The 23819-nt window shown below is 50.1% G+C and overlaps 8 protein-coding genes across 8 annotated transcripts; 7 read left to right on the top strand and 1 right to left on the bottom strand.

Annotated features, from left to right (window-relative positions):
• Nucleotides 1–1223: 1223 nt before the first annotated feature.
• Nucleotides 1224–2122, top strand: HETIRDRAFT_101184 (uncharacterized protein; the record flags this gene model as incomplete). The annotated part of the gene is made up of 3 exons (XM_009543631.1): nucleotides 1224–1656; nucleotides 1742–1870; nucleotides 1926–2122. 3 exons carry the CDS (start codon nucleotides 1224–1226, stop codon nucleotides 2120–2122), a joined length of 759 nt encoding a protein of 252 aa, XP_009541926.1.
• Nucleotides 2123–2731: 609 nt separating this feature from the next.
• Nucleotides 2732–6186, bottom strand: HETIRDRAFT_424503 (uncharacterized protein; the record flags this gene model as incomplete). The annotated part of the gene is made up of 10 exons (XM_009543630.1): nucleotides 2732–3148; nucleotides 3196–3324; nucleotides 3372–3539; nucleotides 3860–3973; nucleotides 4326–4637; nucleotides 4710–5088; nucleotides 5142–5242; nucleotides 5297–5891; nucleotides 5951–6016; nucleotides 6074–6186. The coding sequence occupies 10 exons, from the start codon at nucleotides 6184–6186 to the stop codon at nucleotides 2732–2734; spliced, it is 2394 nt and encodes a 797-aa protein (XP_009541925.1).
• A 243-nt stretch (nucleotides 6187–6429) lies between these two features.
• HETIRDRAFT_308646 (uncharacterized protein) lies at nucleotides 6430–9581 on the top strand (the record flags this gene model as incomplete). The annotated part of the gene is made up of 9 exons (XM_009543629.1): nucleotides 6430–6568; nucleotides 6623–7131; nucleotides 7181–7382; nucleotides 7428–7656; nucleotides 7711–7846; nucleotides 7899–8074; nucleotides 8129–8225; nucleotides 8277–8856; nucleotides 8914–9581. 9 exons carry the CDS (start codon nucleotides 6430–6432, stop codon nucleotides 9579–9581), a joined length of 2736 nt encoding a protein of 911 aa, XP_009541924.1.
• Nucleotides 9582–10650: 1069 nt separating this feature from the next.
• HETIRDRAFT_243308 (uncharacterized protein) lies at nucleotides 10651–11077 on the top strand (the record flags this gene model as incomplete). Its single annotated transcript, XM_009543628.1, has 2 exons — nucleotides 10651–10803; nucleotides 10874–11077. Coding segments are annotated over 2 exons (357 nt in total), but the record flags the coding sequence as incomplete, so codon positions are not given.
• A 2267-nt stretch (nucleotides 11078–13344) lies between these two features.
• HETIRDRAFT_309196 (uncharacterized protein) lies at nucleotides 13345–15648 on the top strand (the record flags this gene model as incomplete). Its single annotated transcript, XM_009543627.1, has 13 exons — nucleotides 13345–13464; nucleotides 13518–13556; nucleotides 13610–13624; nucleotides 13677–14092; nucleotides 14147–14231; nucleotides 14285–14374; nucleotides 14425–14487; nucleotides 14545–14611; nucleotides 14672–14794; nucleotides 14844–14884; nucleotides 14939–15080; nucleotides 15132–15184; nucleotides 15250–15648. The coding sequence occupies 13 exons, from the start codon at nucleotides 13345–13347 to the stop codon at nucleotides 15646–15648; spliced, it is 1653 nt and encodes a 550-aa protein (XP_009541922.1).
• Nucleotides 15649–16997: 1349 nt separating this feature from the next.
• On the top strand, nucleotides 16998–19631 carry HETIRDRAFT_457227 (uncharacterized protein). Its single transcript, XM_009543626.1, has 15 exons — nucleotides 16998–17065; nucleotides 17124–17184; nucleotides 17244–17282; nucleotides 17341–17355; nucleotides 17417–17832; nucleotides 17891–17975; nucleotides 18028–18117; nucleotides 18173–18235; nucleotides 18294–18360; nucleotides 18420–18542; nucleotides 18599–18645; nucleotides 18704–18833; nucleotides 18890–18942; nucleotides 19015–19395; nucleotides 19450–19631. The coding sequence occupies exons 1-15, from the start codon at nucleotides 17007–17009 to the stop codon at nucleotides 19501–19503; spliced, it is 1683 nt and encodes a 560-aa protein (XP_009541921.1). The 5' UTR covers nucleotides 16998–17006; the 3' UTR covers nucleotides 19504–19631.
• A 176-nt stretch (nucleotides 19632–19807) lies between these two features.
• On the top strand, nucleotides 19808–21176 carry HETIRDRAFT_154644 (uncharacterized protein). Its single transcript, XM_009543625.1, has 3 exons — nucleotides 19808–20003; nucleotides 20062–20149; nucleotides 20205–21176. Exons 1-3 carry the CDS (start codon nucleotides 19816–19818, stop codon nucleotides 21063–21065), a joined length of 1137 nt encoding a protein of 378 aa, XP_009541920.1. The 5' UTR covers nucleotides 19808–19815; the 3' UTR covers nucleotides 21066–21176.
• Nucleotides 21177–21583: 407 nt separating this feature from the next.
• HETIRDRAFT_122781 (uncharacterized protein) lies at nucleotides 21584–23564 on the top strand (the record flags this gene model as incomplete). The annotated part of the gene is made up of 7 exons (XM_009543624.1): nucleotides 21584–21680; nucleotides 21718–21971; nucleotides 22042–22227; nucleotides 22275–22372; nucleotides 22426–22493; nucleotides 22543–23456; nucleotides 23520–23564. 7 exons carry the CDS (start codon nucleotides 21584–21586, stop codon nucleotides 23562–23564), a joined length of 1662 nt encoding a protein of 553 aa, XP_009541919.1.
• Nucleotides 23565–23819: the final 255 nt, after the last annotated feature.

Genomic DNA, 23819 nt, shown 5'->3' with positions numbered 1-23819 from the left:
TTTGGGCGACAGGCGCCGCGAAAGGCAGTTTGCTGTTGGAGGTTGAGCGTGGACATTCATCCTCGTCGACGTTGCCTCGTCCGGCGGAGACGACGAGTCACGATTTATTTACGGGATATGCGATCAGCGCGCACGACGACGCTATCACGGTGCTATCGCTGTCCTCCTTGTGCGGCGTGCGGCGGGGTGCGCTTCTCCTTCGTGCTGTGGGCTAGGCGCCTTGTCATATCCCCCAAGTCATGCGAGCTGAACGGGCTCGGGTTTCTTTGTCCTGCGCCATGGTTCTCGAGAGGCACTGTGGGCGTGGATGTGCGTGCGGTCGGGCTATTCATGCATACTGCTCGTGTGTTCGTGCCACGCTTGTGGCGTGTGGCGCGTAGCATTGTAGGTGCATTATTCGTCGTTGCGGGCATCGATCACGGTATTCGTTCGATTCACCTCTTTTTAACTGGCCGGAACCGGCCTTTGGGAATGGTCGCGGACGGGGCTCGCTCACCCTTCCCATCGACAGATGTTGAATCGTTTCCTTCTATTTCTCTGGGCGCCCACCTTGTAGATGGCGGGAATCGCCCCTGCGGAATATATAGACGCGATGATCCCGAAGTGTGGTGAGTGACATGAATGCTTGTGCGATCACAGATCTGCTTATGATTCTGACGATTGAGCCGAGGGACGGAGTCTCTACGAGTCCCTCTCTTTCGGATTAGTTGAGCGCGCTGCTGATAAATGACATCACAAGGAACCAAGGAGCGGTTATACGCCTCACTGTCAGCGAGCCGCATGGCGCGCTCTGGCCGTGGAGCGCCCGTATAGAGCTGCGCAGTTGGGACTCCCGAGTGCAGACAAGCACATCATCCGCACCCTGTTCGGTGTCCGTGAGTGAATACTCTCCATACGCAAATAGGCAAAGTGCGAAGGGGAATTAGTTGACGTCGGGTCATGCGGGCGGCCACATCGTAGAAACACGCGATATTGAGCTCGAGACTCCCGCAGGCAGCTGCCCGATCGAGCGTAACGGCATCCTGTGTAAGCTGTCTTCAGCAAAATTGACGGTGATGTTCTATGCGGCATTTCGTGGCGCCTAATGGTGAGTACGCCTTGATGATCTCGTGGCGTCATCGCCATCGAGCACTGCCTAGGCAGCCTTTAAAGCCTCGCACCCATCTTCACACCGCCTCTCGAGTGCACTCCCACCCTCCTCCTCATCTCCTTACCAGACAGATATGGATCGCTTCCTGCGCGTTCTGTCCCCCGACCGCTCCAAGGCAACTTCGACACGGGACCCTCCACGCCCGTACGCCCGCCGCCTGTTCCAAGCCCAAAGCGACCCCTTCGCCGCCGCGGTCGCCCCGCCGCTCGACGAGCCCGCGGCCACGCGCAAGTCACGCCAGCGCGCGGAGGCGGAGGCGCGCAGGGTAAGCAGCGCCATCGACGAGCAGCTCCGGAAGGAGCACGTCGAGGCGGCGGTGCGCAGGGCGCGCGGGCGCGTCCCGATCACGGCGCGCCTGCACGCCGTGCACGCAAATGTGTTTCGCCCGCAAGCCGAGCCCGACTCGGAGATGCCTGCGTCGGACGCGGACGCGCTGGACCCGGTGCGCAGGCCGAGGGTGCATTTCGAGGAGATCACGAAGTTTTTGGAGCTCGATCTCGCTACAGGTACGTGCGTGCGCCGGTGTTGGTGTTGGTGTTGGTGTCGGTGTCGGTGACGGTGCTGGCCGTTGATGACATGCCTGATTATCAGAGCCGGCTAATTATCGTACGCGCTCGAGGCACAAACTCAGTATACTGATCAGCGTCAAGTTCGAAGAACTCTCGACGGACGTGTATGACGAGCTCCTGCGACGAAGGAGTAACTTTGAGGGAAATGGACGTGCGTATTGTGTCGGTCTCTCGCCTGCTCTGTTGAAAGTGCGATACCATTACAGCCTTTGTTCCTCATCTGCCCTACCAGGACGATTTCCACCCCAAGCGTCTTAGCCATCGTCAGTCGCTTTCGAGCCTAGGAGAGTCTGCATTCGCACATCTAGCAGGCGACATCTGTTATGAACTCTTGAGACGGTTTCCGGAGATCGAACCTCAGGTGCATCCGCAAATATATCTCTTCTTGGGGTTCTTCGACTGAACATCAGTAAGTTGGGAAGTCCCCTGAAACGCCCTGAAATGCCCTGAAATAGGGCATTTCAGGGTTTCAGGCGAGTTTCAGACACCCAGTCTACAGGTATCCTAATTTGGGGTTTGCAGGTCATTCAGGTACTTCAATTTCAGCCGTCTCAGCGCAACCAGTCACTTTCAGCATCACTAGTCATTTTCAGCGCGGCAAGTCACGTCAGACTGCCAGTAGCTTAGATGTTCAGCTGTTTCGTCACATTCAGAGGTTGTCAGAATATCAGAGTATCTTTCTGTCAGACTGTTTGATCACATCAGACCATCAAAGTATCAGACCCTCAGATTACAAGTCATCGGAAAGCACATCAGAGCAGACAGACCATACAGGGGGCAGAGTTGTCAGGTTAGCTTTCAAATGGATGCGAAGCGCGAGAAATAAGCACGAGAAATGCACGTATTATAAGCTGAAGAATTGAGATACAGCAGAGGGAAAACCACCGGCGTCTCGCTGCACCTCCTTTGCTCCAGCAAACAATCAAGAACCTAGCTATTGAGATATCAATGAATGCAATGATGTATATGCAGGAGAATCACTCACCGAATCTCGAAAGAGGTGGGTAGAACATCAAGCGTCATCGTAATCATCCTCGTCAGTCTCACCACACTGAGTGCGATCGAGACAATCCTCATTGTCCTCATAATCATTATTCATACCATCATCTTCGGCATACCGATCGTCGCTGTCATTAAGTCTGTCGTCATCCAATAGATCGTGCTCATCGTTACTTGGAGGGGGGCTGCTACGGTCAACGATCGCGTTTTCGTCGTCGTCAAAGCCCCGATCCTCAATGTCATCGCCGTTTGCCAAATAACGGCTGATTCGTTCAGCCAGCTCGTCCTGTCGGTGTGGTTTCTTGAGGAAGGTCCGAATCGTGAGTCCCTGCCGCAAGTCCTGTGTCTTTGTTCCACAGTGTTCCTCTGAGAAGCTCGTGTTTAAAGGCTTGAAGGAACCAGTGGAATACGCTAAAAACGCGCGTTTAACCTGAAAAGCTATGAATATAAACCAATTGACAAGAACAGCACACTCACGGCCAGTACAGCAAGGCAGAGCGACCCGACAGGGTAATACTTCTGTGTGAAAATAGACCCCTGCGTCGATTTGACGTGCATTGCTAGAACCTTCACAATATAGATTGATTGCATTGCACCCTCGGGGCGCTGTGCAGAGCATGAGCAGGACTCAAATAGAGAAAAATTACACGCACCTCGGGATCTGGCGTAGCCCAGTACGCAGCCCCGTATTTGGGCTGTAAAGCCTTCTGGACAAAAGCCTTCACAGTGTTCTTATTGCCCAAAGAAGCGACAGTAGACTTCACTGCCTGGATGGCCTTCGTTTGAAACCTGCGATGCCAATCATAGACGGCCTGGCGTGCCTAACATCAGCAAACTGGGAAGCGTCTGTACAGAGCTGGACAGATGCTCCAGAGCCCTAGATGCCCCTAGCAAGTCCCCGATTAGACAGACACTATGACTTCTGGTCAGTGTCTGGACATATCTGTCCAGATGCACCATATATGGAAGTGATTAGATAATTGATGTCAATAGATGACCGCAAAAATTAATCTGTACTAAGCAAGGATTGAACCCAGAACCTCTTGAACTATTCACTGGCTAAGAGCAATGTGAGTACCAGAATTATCCACTCCACCATATGGCCATGATATCTTTTGTAAACAATTAGCTTATATCGCACTTTTTGGGACTTCACAGAATTTGAGATGCCTAAACCCTGTGAGGTGTCATCTATTTTCGCATGTTTAGCATCTATCCATGGAAGAATGATGGCATATGATACATCATTCGAATGCTATGATACAGGGAAGTATCCCAATACCACTCATGAGCTGAAATCTAACAGATAGCATCAATGTCAATTAAAATCTTTGAAGTCCAACAAATGTATTTCTTGATTTTCCAGTACTGTGGGAATCTTACATACTCTGCCTTCCGGAAATGTGCTCCTAGTCAACTTATTGATAGAGCACCTTATCTGCCTAGATCTGGCCATACACAGATATCTAGCCAGATATCCCCAGATGACCTAAGCATCTAGGAGCATCTGGGGCTCTGGGACTGGCTGGGACCGGTTACAGGTTTGCTGATGAACGGTAGTTCTGGAGATTATTGTGCATCAAAAGGGAGAGAAAGTGGTGACTTACAATGAGATAAACTTTATCACGGACCGGCATCGGTGTGTACTTGATACCAGGACAAACTAAGTTGATGGTTTGCTGAAGGGCTGTACGGAAAAGCGTCACGCCATCGTCGCCGTCAAGATTCCAGGGGTCGTCTTGAATGCCGTAGAAGTCAAGAAGAGTCGGAATGATTTTGGAGTCCCAGTGTTTCTTCGCCCACTCAGGAAGCTGTGATTTCGAGAGTGACTTTGCTGGACCGACTTGAGATCGTGGCCGACGCAAGGCATTCATGTCTACGGGTGTTTCGTCCTCATTCAGTGCGACAACGACCGTGTTCTATTTCAGAGAAGGTGCAGAAGAAGGGGGATTACATTATACAATTCGAATCAAAGTGTTGGTGGAACGTACCAGCTTACGAGTAGACGCTTTTGCCTTCACGGCATCCTCCTTAGGTGTAGCAACATTGACATCCGTAAATCCCCCTTCTATGTCTGAATCCGGACTCCCCTCCTCAGAGTCGATATTTCTCTCTTCTGAACGAGAGATTCGAGGCTTGATGCGGCGAATTGTAGCCTGGGGAACGGACGGAGTTCGGCGAGCTTGTTGGATGAGGGTAGAGGGAAGCAGCATGCAGGAGGGTGTCTTCGAATGAAGTGAAGGGGACGTAGCGGTATGACCCTTCAGCTTAGAAGACACCTTCTCGCGCCAGTCTGCCTCGAGAGCAGAATGTTGTGCTCCCTTACTCTTCTTTCTTGCTGGTGCGGACAAATTGGACAATTCCGCAGTCCTAGTAGACGATAGATGAGTTGAAACTTGGAGAGATCACAGATAGATACTTACAATAAGGTTCGTTTCGGGGCTCGCGCTACTTCTCGTACAGCAGATACTGATAGGCGGACCTCTGTTGCCCTTGCCTTGCGCTTTTCTGCTTGAGTACGGTGCTGATGAGCGGGAAGAAGATAAGCTGTGATCAGATAAGATCATCAGGCACTTACCTTTTTTGAACTGGCAGGTGACTTGGTCGAGCCATCCATCACATCCATATCGTCGCTGACGATGCCGCCGTCCTCTTCATCTTCGTGAATGTGCCTCTGGTACGAGATCTTTCTGTCATGAATACTATCATCAACATCCATAGCTGTCAAGTTATTAGCTTCAACCAATCCATCTGTCGCCGGTATGTCTTCGTTCCTGTCTCTCTCGTCTACTGAAGCATTGAGATAAGCTTCTTCAGCGCGATCCTCTCGACGTCTCTGATCCTCAAGCTGAGCCAACTTCTTTATCCCTTCAGCCTCAGACTTCTTTGCTGCCTCTGTAGACTGGGACTTAGCTTGTACAACGCTGGCCTTTGCAGAGCGCTTGGCCTGTGCGCTCTTTGCAACCTCAGCTCGGGTACGTTTGAACAACCCAGCACTATTTGCGGGGTGTGGGTTGATTGACCGTTGACTACGGCGCATTGGTTTGTCCACATGATGCCCCTCCTTTGCTTGGAAGTCGCCTGATTGCCGATCTGCAGGGACCTGCCATCTGCTCAGTGTCTCCTTGTTCGCTTGGGGGTTGCCTGATTGCCGATTTTCAGAGACCTGCCGTCTGTTCAGTGCCGGTGAGTACAGCATTAGACTCTAGGGCATATGAGTCATAGGCCTCACGTTGACACCGACTCCTTTCTAACGACAGGCGAAGCGCTCAGTTCTTTCTTCTTCGATGAGGAAGAACTTGAGTTCGGATGTCAGCCAACAGTATTTGTTCAAGGTGATGTATATTCAACGTACTGCGCAGTCAAGCTGATTGCATTATCCTCGTCGATTATGGTATGCGAAGCTCTCTCTTGGGATTGATTAGTCGAAGCTGACGTCCATGTTTGTTTTGCTGTAGCCGAAACCATGAGGAAAATCGCAGTGCTGCCTGGAGAAGAGGATGAGATGACTTGGAAGAGATGAGTTGCTCAGTGCAACGTGGACGCGCATATACGCTAATTGGCGACGGAATTAATGTTTACCTCCACGCTAGCGACTGTTTGCTGAACCCCAACCCTAGTCTATCGTTGCACCTTTCACGGTCAAATCCATCATCCCTATCCCCCCCTCCCTCTCCTCTTCAAAGTAAACCTTGTATCATCTTCATCAATATGAACTTTTTTTGTGACCCCTGCAACCGTTCCTTCCGTAAACACGCTGGTCTCAAAAAGCATCTCGTTGCACACCACTGGCATTTCAAGGGCCCGGAAGTCCCTCGCTCGACATTCCACTATCACAGCAAGCTTGATGGTACATCTTTTATTAATAAATGAAGCTCATTCTGATATCCTTTCTGCCTGTCAGCAAGGCCCTGCAACAGTGGTGGCAATTTTGTGCCACGTAATGCATCCCCTGAACCGCCAGATCATGAATCTGTTGACTGGACACCCTTCCCTGACCGACCAACATTTGAATGCGCAAGCCTCCTATTTGAGAAGATGCGTGCGTCTATCGGCAGCATCAACGAACTCTTCAACATTCTCGCGGCTAAGAATGTGCTGGATAATGCCGGTGAGAATATATTTGCGAGTGCACGGGATATGTATAATACTATCGACAGCATCCCATTCGGCGACTTACCGTGGCACTCGTTCGGAATCAAATATGCAGGCCCAGTCGACAAACACTCTCCTTCATGGAAGACAGAAACATATGTAATTCACACTCGAAACGCAAGCGATGTTGTCGCTCGTATTGTGAATAACCCAACATTCGATGGAAAATTCGACTATACCGCATTTGAGGAGTTTGTTGGTCCTCATGAGCAGAGGTTTTCGAACCTAATGTCCGGTCGATGGGCCTGGAAGAAATCAGTCAGTAGATTCCTTTCTCTTGAGTACATTTCCTGATATTCTTTGCTAGGATGTGATTGCAGAAGATCCGGGAACCCACGGCGCGATGCTGGTGCCCATTGTACTCGGTGCAGACAAAACGACAGTATCCGTCGGCACAGGCAACACAGAATTTCACCCGCTCTATATCTCAGTTGGGAATCTAGACAACTCTGCGCGGCGTGCTCACGGATGTGGCTTGATTCCTTTATCATTTTTGTCAATCCCTAAGAGTATGTATCTCCTTTCGCTATCTCACTTTTGCTGACATACAAAAGCTTGTCGACAATTCACAGAAGATAATGAATACCGCCTTTTTCGCAAGCAGCTCTACCATGCATCGATTGCACACATACTCAGCCCATTGCGGGATGGAATGACAAGCCCAGTTGTCTTGCGCTGCCCAGATGGGCACTTTCGGCGCGCAATCTATGAAATCGGGCCGTTCATTGCCGACTATCCCGAGCAAGTCGTGTTGGCTGGAATTGTGCAAGGATGGTGTCCGGGGTGAGTTTATAATCTCCATGTGCTCTTATCTCGAACTAAGCATTTCACAATCAGATGTCTTGCGCAACCGCATAGGGGCGCTTTTGATGATGCCGGAGACCCGCGCTTTCACGCACATACCCATCAGCTCCGAGAGACTTTTGATTCTGAAACCCTATGGTACACTTATGGCGTCGTTGAGAATGTCATCGTGAGTATTAAGAATCTATTATTTCATTTGTCACTTAACATTCCTGCACTAGCCATTCACAGATTTTTTCCCTCGTGCCGATATCTATGAACTGATCACTCCGGATTTACTTCATCAACTCATCAAAGGAACTTTCAAAGATCATCTCGTGACGTGGATCCAGGACTACCTCGAGTTGACACATGGATCGACAGAGGCAAAGAAGATCCTTGACGATATTGATCGCAGGTATGTTTTTATATATGGATTCAACACTAGCCCAGACTGATAATTGCTGCGTAGGATTGCCGTAGTCCCTGCCTTCCCTGGCCTTCGACGATTCCCTGAAGGACGCAATTTCAAACAATGGACTGGCAACGATTCAAAGGCGCTCATGAAGGTACGCTTTGATAAGATGGCTGACTTAGAAATTTGATAACATAAGTTACAGGTCTTTCTTCCTGCAATTGTCGGATATGTGCCTGATGCCATGGTTCAATCAGTCGCGGCATTTCTTGACTTCTGTTACCGTGCACGGCATTCCACGCACACGACAACCACCCTCAATGCTATGGACCATGCACTTACCCGGTTTCATCACTACCGTGTCATATTTCAGGAGTCTGGCATCCGGCCGGATGGGTTTTTCCCCCCGCGTCAGCATTCACTCGTACATTATGTTACAAGGATCAAACAGTATGGCTCCCCTAATGGACTTTCATCCTCAATCACCGAGTCAAAACATATTGAAGCCGTCAAGAAACCGTGGCGCCGGACAAATAAGCATATGCCCCTCGGCCAGATCCTCCGTATCAACACCCGAAATAGTCAGCTAGCAGCGGCACGAACGGAATTCACACGCCGTGGGATGCTTGATGGAGATGTACTTTCAGATGCTTATCGAGAAGCTGGTTTGCGCGCCGAAGAAGATATTGAAGATGCCGAAGATGCAAGATACAGTGATTTACGAGATGCAGAGGATGTCGATGGGCCACATACCCAGTCGATGGTCAAACTTGCTTTGAAATCAGGTCAGCTCTTGCTCCTCATGCCGAAAATCATTTCTAAGTCGAGATCCTCTTGAGCAGCACACACCAAGATGATCTATGACCTCGCGCAGGAACTTGGCCGCACAGGCCCCGAATTGAAAACATTAATGCAACACTTCTTATTCGAGCAACTCTACGGACATGGCGAGCATGACATCACCGCAGACGATATCTCTGCAGATGACTTGCCTCGCTTTAAGGGACGATTGTCGATATACCATTCTGCCACCATCACTTTCTATTGCCCCACGGAGCTCGCAGGCATTGGGGGTATGCGCCGTGAGACAGTTCGGAGCACACCACGATGGTATGGGAAAGACGAGCGCCGCGACACCGTTCTTGTCCAGGTCGGCCCTGAAGATGATCTCATGCGGGGTATGCTTGTTGCGCGTGTGCTCCGCTTCGTTTCATTCATTCATCAGGGTGTGCGATATCCATGTGCTATAGTGAATTGGTTTGTACCGAAGGACAACGAACCGGATCGACTGACTGGGATGTGGATTGTGAAGCCAGAGAAGTTGAATGGACAAAGAAGTATCGGCATTGTCCATGTTGACACTATCTTCCGTGCTTGCCAGCTGATCGGGGTGTATGGCACGACACCCATTCCTCTCGACTTTCATTTTTCTTACTCGTTAGACACATTCAAAGAATTCTATGTAAACTCCTATGTAGATTACCATGCACATGAGTCTAGTATAATGTAGGCTCTCATACTTCAGATCTGAACCTCTGCACTGTCGGAAGTCCTGAAGTTCGATCGGTCTGAAACTTTGAGGTGTCGGAACCTCTGAATGCCGCACTGGCTGGTAGCCCTGGCATATATGAGACCTCTGATGATTCAGAAACGATCTTCACATTGTCCTGAAGACCATGAAAACTCTGAAGCCCTATCGGCACTTATCTGATGATCTGAAGAGCTCTGAAGGCCTGCGGCAAGTCTCACCAGGTCGTTCAGGCTCTCAGCAGACACGACAAAGTGCTGATGAAGGTACTTCCAGACCGCCGGATATCTATTTGACAAGCCAGTCTCTGGTGATGACAACTGGGAGAGCCCACGATCCCTTCGCGCATCCAGAAGGAGCATCTACTCATCGCTTCCGTCTCTGTCCTTTGCGTCAGCAACTAAGTCATCGTTGAGTCTGGCATCCTCGTTGCTAATGTCACGCGGCCCCTCTGTACTCGACTCGAGTGCAAAAAAAGATCTCCCCAAAGAGATCGTCCCATCACATATCCGAGACATAATCAAGGGATACACGGTTGACCCAGATCTCGACTTCTTCGACGACGGAGACGGGCTGCCTTTCGTTTCGGATGTTTCGCCTGTCCTAGACGTTCCCTCAGAGCCCCCGCAGAATTCCGACGCCGAGTTGATCGTCATCGGAGACTTCTCTGCAGACGATGGAGCCGGCGCGCGATCAGAGAGTCAACCCTCGCTGCTCCCACAGAGTTATATCATCAATACGGTGTCCAATACGACGTCCACGGTGTCATCTCTGGGCAGCTCGATGTTCGACACGTTCACGTATTACAAAGAGCTGCGCGAGGCCCGCGCCGATTCGGATTATGAAGCGATATTGAAGCGGCTCTGGAGCGAGTGGCTCGCTGCGGGGGCATCGGTGGGCATTTTCACTTTACTCTCATAATTAGGTGACTCATCCGTTCTGTGCGTACAACAGCTGACTACTATTGCTGGGTTTGTAGTTGTCGTTCTATGGGACCTCTTGGTGCTGACTGCGCCTCCTCCGCTATGATTGGATGCTTAGTTTCAGCTTCAGCGTGTTTGGGTACACGCCTGATACTGTGTTTGGCATCGAGGGGTTTGCGAAGGGTGCGGTTGCGTTGTCCAGCGTCACGGCTGGGATCGGCATATGCGTCGACGCCTGGTTCCTCGCGACCTACAGCAGCGCTAACGCGCAGAAGTTCAAGGTACGCTCCGCGTCCCCGAATGTGACTCGTTCCAGAGACCATTCTCGCATGCCCACGGTTATCCGCACAGGCGCTCGCCACGGACGTCTACTCCTCGTTCTTTTTCTTCTCCATCGCATCGCGCCTGCCCATCCTAATGCTGCTCTGCACCTCGGTCGCGGTGATGCTCCTGCTGTTCGCTATCGCGTGGTCGAACTGGGGCGACATCGTCGTCGTCGCATCTGTCTTCGCGTTCACGGTGTACTATCTGCAGTATATCGTCCTCGCGGTGCACTGTGCGCTGCGCGCGGCGAGGTGGGCGGCTTGGGCTGCGCTGTGGGTGTGCAGGACCGTCGTGCACGCAGAGGCTGGCTCTGTTCCATTGCAGCTGTATGCTTGGCTCGTCGGCGCGCATATGTGGTGAGCTGCAGCCCGCGACACTCTTCGAGTGTACCCCTACCTGTTGATTTTTCCAGTTTTTTCTCCTCAGCCATAGGACTGTCCCACAAGCGGCATCTGTTGTACATTGCATCTGAATCAAATTAACTTACGAGCGCGTTGGGTGCCTCCTCCTGCCGGCCATTGATTCCTGTGCTCAAGGATTGCAAGGACCCATGGCAATAGTCTTGGACGTCCTAGGACGTCTGCGGTCTCGCACGAGCTCAATTGATGTAAATGCCCTGCCAGAGGTCCTGTTGCAGAGTCTACAGGTCCCGCAGACCGTATGCTGCGCTCGCGTCGCGATTCGGATTGTATGTATGCTACGCCAGGCCTGCTGATGGTAGTATGAAGTGGCGCTCAGAGTAGCTCGCGGTTGAGTGTATACGACAATCTAAATTATTTTGGCACACGGGTGTATATGCGTGATCCGGCTGTGCACGGCGCAGCAATGCTTGACACGTCGAGAGTAGACATGTGAATCGATCAGAGCAAAGATTTCCAGGTCAGAGAAGTTGGCGACCCATTCAACCAGATTGACAAATCTCCAGGCATGGTGGGTCCGCGGCTGTCCTCGGGCCGCTGAGTCTACGGAACTTCCCGAGCGTGTTTCGGGTCGAAGTGACATCGTTCTCTTCCGTGTGACCTCTCCTCCAATTTTATTTCTCAGCGACGATCGCGAAACACCACACTTTACTGGCGGGGGTTGAGTTCAGATGCCAACTCTGGCGTGGTGTACCGCAGTGCCAAATTTGGGTGGCAAATGAACAAGTTGATTGAGTAGTCATGGAACTCGGACTCGTCGGACGTGCAGACGCCACCAACACATGTACTCGTATGTATCTATTATTACGGTTTGACTTCCCGAAACGTCTGACCACCTCACACTCACACACGACGTTTCAGGGCACGCTGATGATGCCAGAGGACCGATGTATCCGCCCGTGTCCCAGAACGGGCATGCCAGTGCCATGCCTTAGGAACCGAATGCCAGTCGCCAATTTCTACAATGTTAAGCTTTCGAGTCATGTTATCGGCGGTTTGCGAAGAGCCATATCGTGTGCAATGATGTAGAGTCAGGTGGATCCTTTCGCAGATGGAGATGCACGTACGTCCTCCGTTGTACGGTCATCTGGACATACTCCTACACACTCTCACCTCAGCGTCCTTGCGTCCTCACGTCCTCGCTTGGGGTTTTTGCCGGATCTCCATGATATAGAAGCGATCTCACCTTGCTCTGCTCTCCAAACACTTCTCGCGGCTTTCTGATCCAGGACATCCTTTTCAAAGGTGAGGACTGCCGGGGCTGCTTTTGCGCACATGGAGTGGAGATAATTACCCTTTCAAGACAGACCTCGTGTTTCCTCGTCATCAGTCTGCTGGAGTTATGCCAGCACCTGACACGCAATCTTCTGTTGAGCTGCCAAGGTCTGAACACGAAATCCAAATAGCCCCATCAGGCGACGCATTATCATATCAACAGGCGCATCTCCGGCGACAGTGCAGATAGCGAAGTGAAGATGATATTAAAGTGGAAACTGGTGGAAAAGCATTACTTTTTTGGTGAGTGACAGAGAAGCCCACGCCTGCAGGGGGCTCCATTCTATTTTGATTTTTCAAGCGCAAAGTTATTCAACCACGGGTCATATGATATTGGTCCAGAATAATCATTGGCGGCTCACTCACTGCGATATCGTTTCGACACGGAAAGCATGCGGGTGAAGCACGGAACATTTGAGAGTGGGAACTCCGGAGCATCGCTTGCGGTCGGAGCGTGTACCTCGAAGGTATGAACATCGTGAGAAGGCAAGGCTTCTTATGAGTAAACACCCCTCAAATTCCATCTAGCATCTTATCGAGGACAATGGGGCGATTGTGCATGACCAAGACACCGTAAATTTATGCGTAGAAAGCTCATCCATTCCACGGTCAACAGCCATTTATACTCTATGGTGCTTCTGCGCCGAATTCGACTGCTGTAACCCGGTGCACTACAAATAGCTCGCTGACCTGCCTGTGTGGTAGCATCTGCCTCTTTACTGACTGCGTATCACAAGTTCACAATGACCGCAAAGACTTTTTCGAGCCAATCAGACCCGAAGATTGTCGTCGTTGGAGCGGGGTATGGTTTCATGTAATCTTGATCTAACGTTGTACTTACCTCTGTTCCGTTTTGAATGCAGAATAGGTGGGTTGGCTTTCGCAATTGCTTTGAAGAGGCAATGGGCATTCGAAGATTTTATGGTGGGCATTCACATTCCTATATCAATTGATAGTGCGACTTCTTGTTTTTGCAGATTCTGGAGAAGACCAATGACATCGGTGGTACATGGCGAGTGCGTATCGTTCCCTTCTTGCCTATCAAGCCTGACAGACCAAAAAATCCCAGGATAATACCTATCCAGTGAGGCATGAACAATACCTTCGAAGTTTATGCTAATAGCATTGTAATGAAGGGATGTGGATCCGATGCCGCAGTTCATTGGTATTCCCTTTCCACGGACATGAAACCTGACTGGATCAGCACGTTTGCCAGTCGGCCTGAGATCCAAAGCTACTGGCAGGACTTGACATCGAAACATGAACTCCGCCAGTCCATTCGATTCAATACGAACGTGGAGTCCGCCACCTGGGATGACGACGAGAAACTATGGATGATCGCGGCAGTGGACCGACATACGGGTGAGAAGGCTGATATCAAGGCTAAGATGTTGGTGTCTGCAATCGGTATTCTGGCTGAGCCGAACATGCCGAAGTTGAGTGGCGTTGGATTGGAAGGATTCAAGGGTGTGAGCTTCCATTCCGCGAGGTGGAACCACGATGTTGAGCTCAGAGGAAAGAGGATTGCTGTTATCGGGAATGGTTGCTCCGCGTATGTCCTGTTTGATATGGCCGTACACTGGCTTCTGACTTCTGTTTACTACAGGACGCAGTTCGTTCCCATCATCACTGAGGACCCAACGGTCAATGTCGTGCAGTTTTGCCGTACGCCGATGTGGTACATTCCGAGAGTTAGCCAATCCAACCCGTCTTGTTTGTTCCTCTCACTCACTTGCCGTCAAAGCCTCAAGGAGAATTTTCAAATTTCTCTGTTTGGCTTTTCCGATACGTGCCACTTGCTGCACGTCTTTATCGGATGAGTGTAGCATTCTTGGTGCGGCAATGTATTCTTATTGCATGAACACAATCTCATAACTTGTTTAGAACGATCTTCGTTATATTGCATTCCGCGGCGAGAAATCATTCATAAGTAGACTCTTGGCTAAGGTCGGTTTATACTTTATGCCCGGAACTACACATATCATAGTCAGTCTTCTTCTCTAGGCACTCACATCTTATATGACCAAACGAGCGCCTGCGGAATATATGGAAAATTTGACTCCCAAGTATTGTAAGTATTCTGAGCATCGCCTTCGTATGCCGAACATGAGATGCCAATCCATCATTGTAGCCCCTGGGTGTCGAAGATTGATCGCGGATTCAGATTATCTGAGTGCCTTGCATCGACCCAATCTCACCCAGAATTGGGACAAGATTGAAGGGGTCGCGGAAGACGGGATCGTCACATCCAAAGGTATGCTCCTGAAATAGAATTCCAACATATCGGACTGATGCATGCGTAGGCTTTATCCCGTTTGACATCATCATTACCGCTACTGGATTCGTCACGGCAAGTCGTCTCCGGATTGACCTGCGAGTGTATATATTCACAAAGTAGGAATATGCACAGGATAAGTACCTTTTGCCCGTACGAGGTCGGACCGGACAGACAGTCAACGAGTTCTACGAAAGTCAAGGAGGTCCGGCTGCTCACCTTGGTACTACTTTACCTGGTTTTCCCAACTTCGTCATGATCTCAGGTACTAGGTTGTTTTGGGTTGTCATAGTCGTCAGCTAAACCGCTACAACAGGACCGAACACAGTGACCGGACACGCATCAGTCATATTTGTCAATGAAGTTCAGGTATGCACTATCTGACACGGGACTCGACGGCATCTTGAGGATTTGACGATCGTGACTCTTTTAAGATAAATTACGCCCTGAAACTTTTCAAACCTGTTGCCGACTCTATTCTCGCGAGTGTGGAGCCCACTCTTGCAGCCATGAATTTGTACAACGATTGGCTTCGTCGTCGCCTCGAGAACTCGGTCTGGACGCAATGTCTCTCTTGGTATCGAGCGGGATCAGAGGGAAAGATCTTCAGTACATTCCCGGGCCCCGTGCTACTACTATGGTGGTTCATGCGGACGGTGAAATGGACCGATTATAAGGTGACTCCTGTCAAGGGGAAGGCACAGGAGTGGAAGAAAAGCAGGAGGATTAGCCAATCTGTTACGATGATCACCGCGCTGGGGATTCTCTGTTTGGGTGGACTAGTATGGGGAAATAAGATTGGTTTGAAATCAATCGTGCGCGTTCTATCTTAATCCTCAGAGTAGCTTCAATTGACACGTAGCCGCGCAGGTAATCTCTAACACGTTCGATAAGTACCAGGCTGCAGCTCGCGCTCTCGTAGCCTGATGTGGAGAGCCTACAATTTGTTTCAAATCATTGCTTGGTGTGTGTGCTTTCAGTAAGGATTTGATGGTCAAGTATGATCATGTATCGTTGACGGAGTATTCCTCGTCGTATAGTGTTTGATCCTCCATCCGAAGTGAGGTCAAGGTGTCAACTGGTATGAGCGAGCGCTACGATAGCACAACTGAGTAGTCTCTTTCTGAGGCCAATTCATTATAAGAGATGCCACAACCTGTCTTGCTATTATACCTTCACAGCGGATTCAATGAGTAAACTATGATTTGCGGATGTCCCTTGACTTCAAGGGAGCTTTGACGAAGGGCAAGTTCGTACCGGTATAACTCGGGCTGGATCCATATCTGTTTAATTTGGTGAGAATTTGACCTTCATCAGCCTTCATCACCACCGCCGTCTACGACCACAGTTCGATGAATTACTCTCAGAACATGCATCACAGCGTCACTAATAATAGCTCGTGTATGATAGACCCCCCAAACCTTGGCTCATCCTCTCCAAATGTCGATCTACCAACTCAGCAAAGCGAATAGATGCGCGTTTTGCTCGGAACATCGTTCGACGACATGACTGAGAAGAAGTTGTATCAGAGGAATGCAAAGTGCGTTATTAGATCTTTTATACCTTGCGTCATCGTTTGCACGGTCATGTTGCGGTTCTGCCGAGTGGAAGCAAAAATCGTCCTTGTCCGTTCTGCAATTGAACAACCTGGATATCAATGGACACGGTTTTTTGCACAAAGCTCATGTGCAGGTCAACTGGTAGTATGCTAAAAAGGATTTATCACCCAGAGACATCCACTCCACCTCCGGGTTTGATAGGGCCCATTGGCGGATGACCTCTCTTCCTTTCCATTACCGATCTTCACTTAGCTCTCTATCGAATGGGGTGTCCAGTTCGTGACATGAAGTGATGCCGGTCGCTGTAAACCTGACCCGTTCTCGCTCAATGCACAAGGGATGTCGCCTCCGGATGCTTTCCTGGATTCTCTCACCAAGGTATGAGAACGAAGGGCCCTTGTTGGGAATCGGCGTAATTCGAACTCAAGATCCGTCTAGTCTCTCATTGCCTTCAATGGATCGGCTATCCTTCTCAAGGGCGCATGACACACAGACATCAGCAAGCTCACGAAGGCTCCACGATCCTCACTCATCATGGTGCTTCTGCCTTCGACGAACACGATCCACCCCCACCATAAATACGTTTCTTGACTGTGAACTCAGTGGTACCCATCCCTCTTCGTCTTTATACAATGTCTGCGAAGACTCCATCCACAAACACTGACCCGCAGATTGCCATCATTGGTGCAGGGTGCGTAAGGTTCGTAGACTTGGGGATAACACGCCATGCTTACTCTGCCTGATCGTAGAGTCGGTGGTCTAGCCTTTGCGATAGCCTTGAAGAGGCAGTGGGGTTTCAAAGACTTCATTGTGAGCGCTTGTGTTCGATCGACCTGTCCTGTGTATGACCCTGACTCTTTTCTTTGCAGATTTTTGAAAGGACAGATGACATCGGTGGTACATGGAGGGTATGTCATGTTTTGCTTCTGTACTTGCGTAGTCTAATACAATGTATCTTGACTCTAGGAAAACACTTATCCGGTAAGAATTGAGCTGTCACCCTTTCAGGGCGTTTGTGGTATATTTATCATCTCTACAATAGGGTTGCGGGTCGGATATTGCCATCCATTGGTATTCTCTCTCCACAGATCTCAAGCCGGACTGGACTCGCGCGTATGCAGGCCAGCCTGAAATCCAAAGCTACTGGCAAGATTTGACATCAAAGTACGATCTCCGTCCTTCCATTCGCTTCAATACCAACGTGAACTCTGCTACATGGAACGTGGATGAGAAACTGTGGGAGATTAACACAGAAGATCGCAAGACGGGTGTGAAGACTCACATCAGGACCAAGATACTGGTATCTGCGATCGGCATCTTGGCTGAGCCGAATACGCCGAAGTTTGGAGGTGTTGGGCTGGAAGGGTTCAAGGGAGTGAGCTTCCATTCCGCGAGGTGGGATCATAGCCTCGTTCTGAGCGGGAAGAGGGTGGCTGTTATTGGGAATGGATGCTCCGCGTATGTCTTGTTCACGTATTTTTGGAAATACCTCTTCACTGATGCTGATACCATATAGAACTCAATTTGTGCCCATCATCTCTGCAGATCCTACGGTCAATGTAGTCCATTTCTGTCGTACGCCGATGTGGTATATCCCACTAGTAGGCCCCGTTGACTCATCACCTATTACCATGCATTCAAATTCTCCTCCAGCCGCAGACAATTTATTCGAGCTTCACTATCTGGTTATTTCGATACGTGCCGTTCGTTGCGCGCTTGTACCGTCTGTACACGGCTGTTAAGGTGCGTCATTCTTCATCTCATTTTGAGTAATATCGTAAGATGTTTTTCCTCTTAGGAAGATACTCGTTTCATAGCTTTTCGCGGCGAGAAGTCGTTCCTCAGTAGAGTTTTAGCCAAGGTAAGTTGACGCACTCCTTCTACAATCTGGCTCATGACACACCGATGTTCGTCTGTAGACTCTAAGGTCGTATATTACCAATCGCGCACCTGCAGAGTATGTGGACAAATTGATTCCAAACTACCGTAAGTAGTCTGGATGTCTACACTGGAGAAAGGAATCAGAGCTGATATCTGTGATGTAGCCCCTGGATGCCGAAGGCTTATTCCTGGTACAGACTACCTCGGAGCGTTACATCGGCCGAATCTCACCCAAAATTGGGACAAAATCGAGGGAATTGCGGAAGACGGGATCGTCACAAGCCAGGGTAGGTCCCCGAACATCTTAAAGGCATCAGATCGTGTCAGACTGATCGACACATAGGACACCTTCCATTTGACGTGATCATCACGGCTACTGGTTTCGTTACGGTGAGGCCTACTTGAGGTATATACGAATATGAGCGCTTAGGAAGCCTGGGGCGCGCAGGACAAGTATCCCGTTCATATTCGAGGAAGGTCAGGTCAGACAGTGGATGAATTTTATGACGGTCAAGGCGGCCCCACGGCCTACCTTGGTACCACGCTGCCCGGGTTTCCAAACTTTATCACCGTTTCCGGCGAGCATCTCTTCCCGTTCGCTAACTGCACGAGCTCACGAAAGCCGTGGTGACAGGTCCTAACACGGTGACTGGCCACGCATCAGTGATATTCACAGACGAGGTTCAGGCAAGCATCATTTTTTCTTTATAAACCGGCGGAACAACAATCTGATAGACCTTATCGCGTTTTGCCGCACAGATCAACTACGCCTTGAAGCTTCTCAAACCCGTCGCCTCCTCCCTCCTCACTAGCGTAGAACCCACCGTCGCAGCGTTGAACAAGTACAATGACTGGATCAGTCGCCGTCTTCGAAATTCTGTTTGGACACAATGTGTCTCTTGGTATCGAGCAGGATCGCAAGGCAAGATTTTTAGCACATTCCCAGGGCCAGTGGTACTCCTGTGGTGGTTCATGCGGAAAGTCAACTGGGCCGATTTTGAGGTGATTCCCGTTGAAGGGAAAGCCCAAGCATGGGAGAGGAGCAAGAGGATGGGCCGGAGTGTGACGATGCTTACCGTTCTGGGAGTTCTCCTTGTTGGCGGACTGGTATGGGGTCGACAAAATGGCTTGGAAGTGAACGTGCGTGTCAAGTTCTGTTCCAGTGTTGCCACTTGGCCTGACGACTTATGGCAGGTACCCGTTACATTTGATAAGTATTGGGCTGCAGCCCGCGCTCTTATAGTCTAAAGGAAAGCCCAACATCGAGCACCCATGTATTTGTCCTGGCTAGTTCTCGTTATGCATTGAGTGTACAGTATACGAGTTTCTTTGCACATTATGTACTCGCGAAATGAAATGCGTCTGTTTATCCAGAGAATCAGAGTCCCCTCGCATTGAGCGAGATGCATTGATCGAGACGGGGCCCGGACCGACTGAGCAAGTCCGGACTCGTGACCTCGGAGTGCCCGGCCCGCGGGGAATGCTTTCCAAGTCCACGATTTTCGACATGGTATATAAGTTGAATAGTACTCAGACCATCCCATCTCCTATCAGTCCATCATGATTTCCACGACGACGACGACAGTTACCAGCAGCCTTCAGCTAAAGCCCAACATTGGTGTCTTCACCGATCCGCAACATAATCTTTGGATCGATTCTGCATCTCCGTCAGTGGAGGAGATTCAGCGAGGTGACACTCTTGCGCCTGGGGAAGTCGTCGTGCAAGTTCGCAGTACAGGTATCTGTGGGTAAGTCTTACATTTCCAGCAGCGAAGAATTGCACTGAGGATGTTTCTCCGTAAAAAGATCAGATGTGCATTTCTGGCATGCGGGGCGCATTGGCCCTATGATCGTCGAGGACAAACACATTCTAGGTCATGAATCGGCTGGTGAGGTGTGCATACACGCTTCCCCTTTATATAGATGTTCATAATTGTCTTCTTTTGAAGATTGTCGCAGTCCATGAATCTGTAAAGCACCTCAAACCTGGCGACAAGGTAGCGATCGAGCCGAATATTCCTTGCCATGCCTGTCGTCCTTGCCTCACGGGACACTATAACGGTTGTGAGAATGTCCTGTTCCGTTCTACTCCTCCCGTCCCCGGCCTCTTACGGCGTTACATTACCCACCCGGCCGTGTGGTGCCACAAACTCCCCGACACGATGTCATTCGAGGACGGGGCGCTCCTCGAGCCGCTGTCTGTGGCCCTCGCAGCGCTTGACAGGTCGAACCTGAGGTTGGGAGATGCAGCGGTGATCTGTGGTGCCGGCCCGATTGGATTGGTCTCGCTACTTTGTGCCAAAGCGGCTGGCGCTGAGCCTATTGTCATCACGGACATCGATCAGGGAAGGCTGGATTTCGCGAAGCAGCTTGTTTCTGGGCAGCCGGGGACACTCAAGACTTTCCTCGTTGAGCGCGGGAAGACGGAAGAAGAGAATGCGGCCGGGATCATCCAGGCACTTGGAGGCGTTGAACCAGATGTCGCCTTAGAGTGCACAGGTGTGGAGTCTTCTATCGGTGCTGCGATTCATGCGGTCAGGTTCGGTGGTACAGTCTTCGTCGTCGGCGTCGGGAAGAACGAGATGAAGTTCCCGTTTATGCGCCTTTCGACTAGAGAGGTCGACCTGAGGTTCCAATATCGATATGCCAATACGTGGCCCAAGGCTATCAGGCTGGTTAACTCGGGGTTGTTAGCACAGGTTCGGAAATTGGTGACGCATCGGTTTGTGATCGAAGATGCAGTGAAGGCGTTCGAGACAAGTGCGGATATAAAAAGCGGGGCTATCAAGGTGGTGATCACTAACCTATGACAAAGATCGCATGATTACTTTCTAGGGACTTGGAACGACGGGAGCATCTGTAAACTTGAATTGAAAAATTAGATCAGACTGTACCATTCACGCAGAGGAGATTTTGCACCTATGCTTCTATGAGTAAATTTCCAGTTCAAGAGCTTCCTCAATGCAAAGCAAGCTGGTGAACGAGCTTTGCAGTCACTGCTAATCAGCCGCCAGCCTGCCTATTAGATTTGTGCTTGTTTGGCCCCGGAAATTAGGGGACGCGACGCGTCTTTTTCATGAACATCCACCATCCATCGCTAACATGAGTAGAAATAACATTCGTGGCCCTACCTCTGCTCTCACGGACTTTCTTAGAGTATGTGCCAAACCTCCCTGACAATGCACGGACAAGTCTGATCCTTCTGATAATCAGGAGTCGGGTATCACAGCCACTACCATTGCTCGTCGAGTGAGGACGCAACAAAGCGCAACAGATTCGCCGGCGCAAGAACGGCAGCCTACTGAGAATGGAGCTGGGCCGAGCAACAATGACAGAGATGATGAGGAGCCTGGGAACGAAGCTGGGCCAAGCAGGCGGACACGGACGAGCGGCGTACGCCTTGTCTTTACCATTCGCACAGCCTGGTGCTCAGAATACTATGATTGTTTTAGGATGCTGCAGATTACAATACAGATCACCTCGATGATACGGATGAAGAGCCTGTCAAGAAGAAGCGTAAATTGACCAAGGCTGCTGAGACCAAGCTGAAGGCGAAAGCGAAGAAGAAAGCCGGCAAGGGTGATGACAATGACAATGATGACGATGACGAAGATGCGTACACCGCGTTATCAAAGTCCATGTTCACAAACGGCGCAGGGCCGAAGCCCCCAATCGGTAGTTTTGAGTCCTGCGCAAAGTGCGAGAAACAATTTACGGTGGCAAGTTTTCAAGCTTCATCATCGGGCATCTGGAAAGCGAAATAACGACGCGCACATTACTCTACAGACAAAGTATACCATGGCTGCACATCCTCCCCCCGGCTTCTTGTGCCACCAATGTGCTAAAGCGTCTGGCGCAGACCCGTTTAAGAAGCCAGCAGCTCCGAGAAAGCGCAAGACACCCGGGGAAAAGCGCACGATAGTCAACTTTGAGGAAAGACGATTCCCTAGTTTGGCTTCGCTCTGTATTCAGGTCAGTCACATTACCTCAAGGAACTGTCGTGTCTGATGATCTTTCAGGTTATATCAAAGTTTATCAACGATGTCGAGGCACTGGGCGATATTGGATCCGCTAATGTTGACAATATTGTTCGGGCACTTTCCAGAAACCGGAGCTTGTACGTCGTTCAAATTCACTTTCACCATAGTCTCTCAATCGCTATATGACCAGAACGCAAGAGAACGCGAACTTATTCTACAGCGCAGAGAATACTAGCCTGACTTTGTACGATGCTACAAGTACGTCAATATCTTATGTTGTATACATTCGACATCTGATACACTGTAGAGCTTGTGCCCGACGCTTTATCCTCTCTCGCTCTCCTCAATCCCAATCTCACCGACCTGCGTCTCGATTTCTGTGGTCGCATGAACGACGAAGTCCTTAACACTTGGTCAACATCGTTACCAAACTTGGAGCGCATTGAACTCCTCGGACCCTTTTTAATTCGTGTTCCTGCATGGGTCCGGTTTTCAAAGTCGCATCCCCAGCTGAAGGGTTTCCTCATTACACAGAGCCCACGCTTTGATCTCGAGTGCATCAAGTCATTGTGTCAGAGCTGCAAGAATCTCACTGAGCTCCGACTCAAGGAGATCGGGAAACTAGATGACAAGTTCATTGGACACCTGAAGAAGCTCACTAAACTCACCCACCTTGATTTGTCTGACCCCACAGAGTCACTTTCTGTAAAGGCCCTCATCGATATGCTCAGCGTTCTCGGCCCTACCCTGACCCACCTCGATCTGTCTGGGCAGAGCACAATATCGGACGACTTCCTCAAAGACGGCTTAAAACCTCATCTTCGTGACATCACCTCGCTTTCCCTTAACAACATTCCACTGCTTACGGACGTCGCATTCGCTTCTGTCTTCGAGGCGTGGTCGGAATCGCACTCTAACATGAATCTTCATATCCTTTCTCTGTCCCGTATATTCGAACTCGGCAGTAAAACACTGCTTGCCCTTCTGTCTCATCCGTGTGCTTCAAGCATGACACATCTGAATATCAATGCGTGGAGGTACAGTTCCGAGGAAGCTCTGAAGACGATCGGCGAGAAGGCAGGACAGCTCATCAAGTTGGACATTGGATGGAATAGGGACGTCGACGATTTCACAGTGAAGACTATCTTAGAAGGGTGCCCCAAATTAGAAGAGCTGAAGGTGTGGGGATGTAATAAGGTGACGGCGAATTGCCCCAAGAGAGTGAGTACATACTTGTTATTTGATTCGGACCTTCATTTTACATCGCTGACTTGTGTTTCATAGCGAGGCGTTAGCATTTTCGGTGTTGAATCGCACACGTCTGCTTAGAGCGTGTATAGTCTCTATTTATTTTCCTTATATAAAACAGGAAATTCCTGTGGCTTGTCTATATACTCTATGCATCCGTTTGCAGCGAATGGATAGCCCATTCACAACTGAAACTGTATATGGCCCTTCGAGTTTTAACGATCATCTCCCGCCCGCTGTTCGAGTAGGGGTAATACGGCGGGATCAAAGCCCTGGATTGCGATAACAGTATGTCTCCGTCAATTCTTGTCGCGATTCTATGTTGGGTCCGCATTG

This window comes from Heterobasidion irregulare, assembly GCF_000320585.1.
Source record: "Heterobasidion irregulare TC 32-1 unplaced genomic scaffold scaffold_02, whole genome shotgun sequence".
Lineage (NCBI taxonomy): Eukaryota > Fungi > Basidiomycota > Agaricomycetes > Russulales > Bondarzewiaceae > Heterobasidion > Heterobasidion irregulare.
This window is presented reverse-complemented; position numbering and strand designations above follow the sequence as displayed.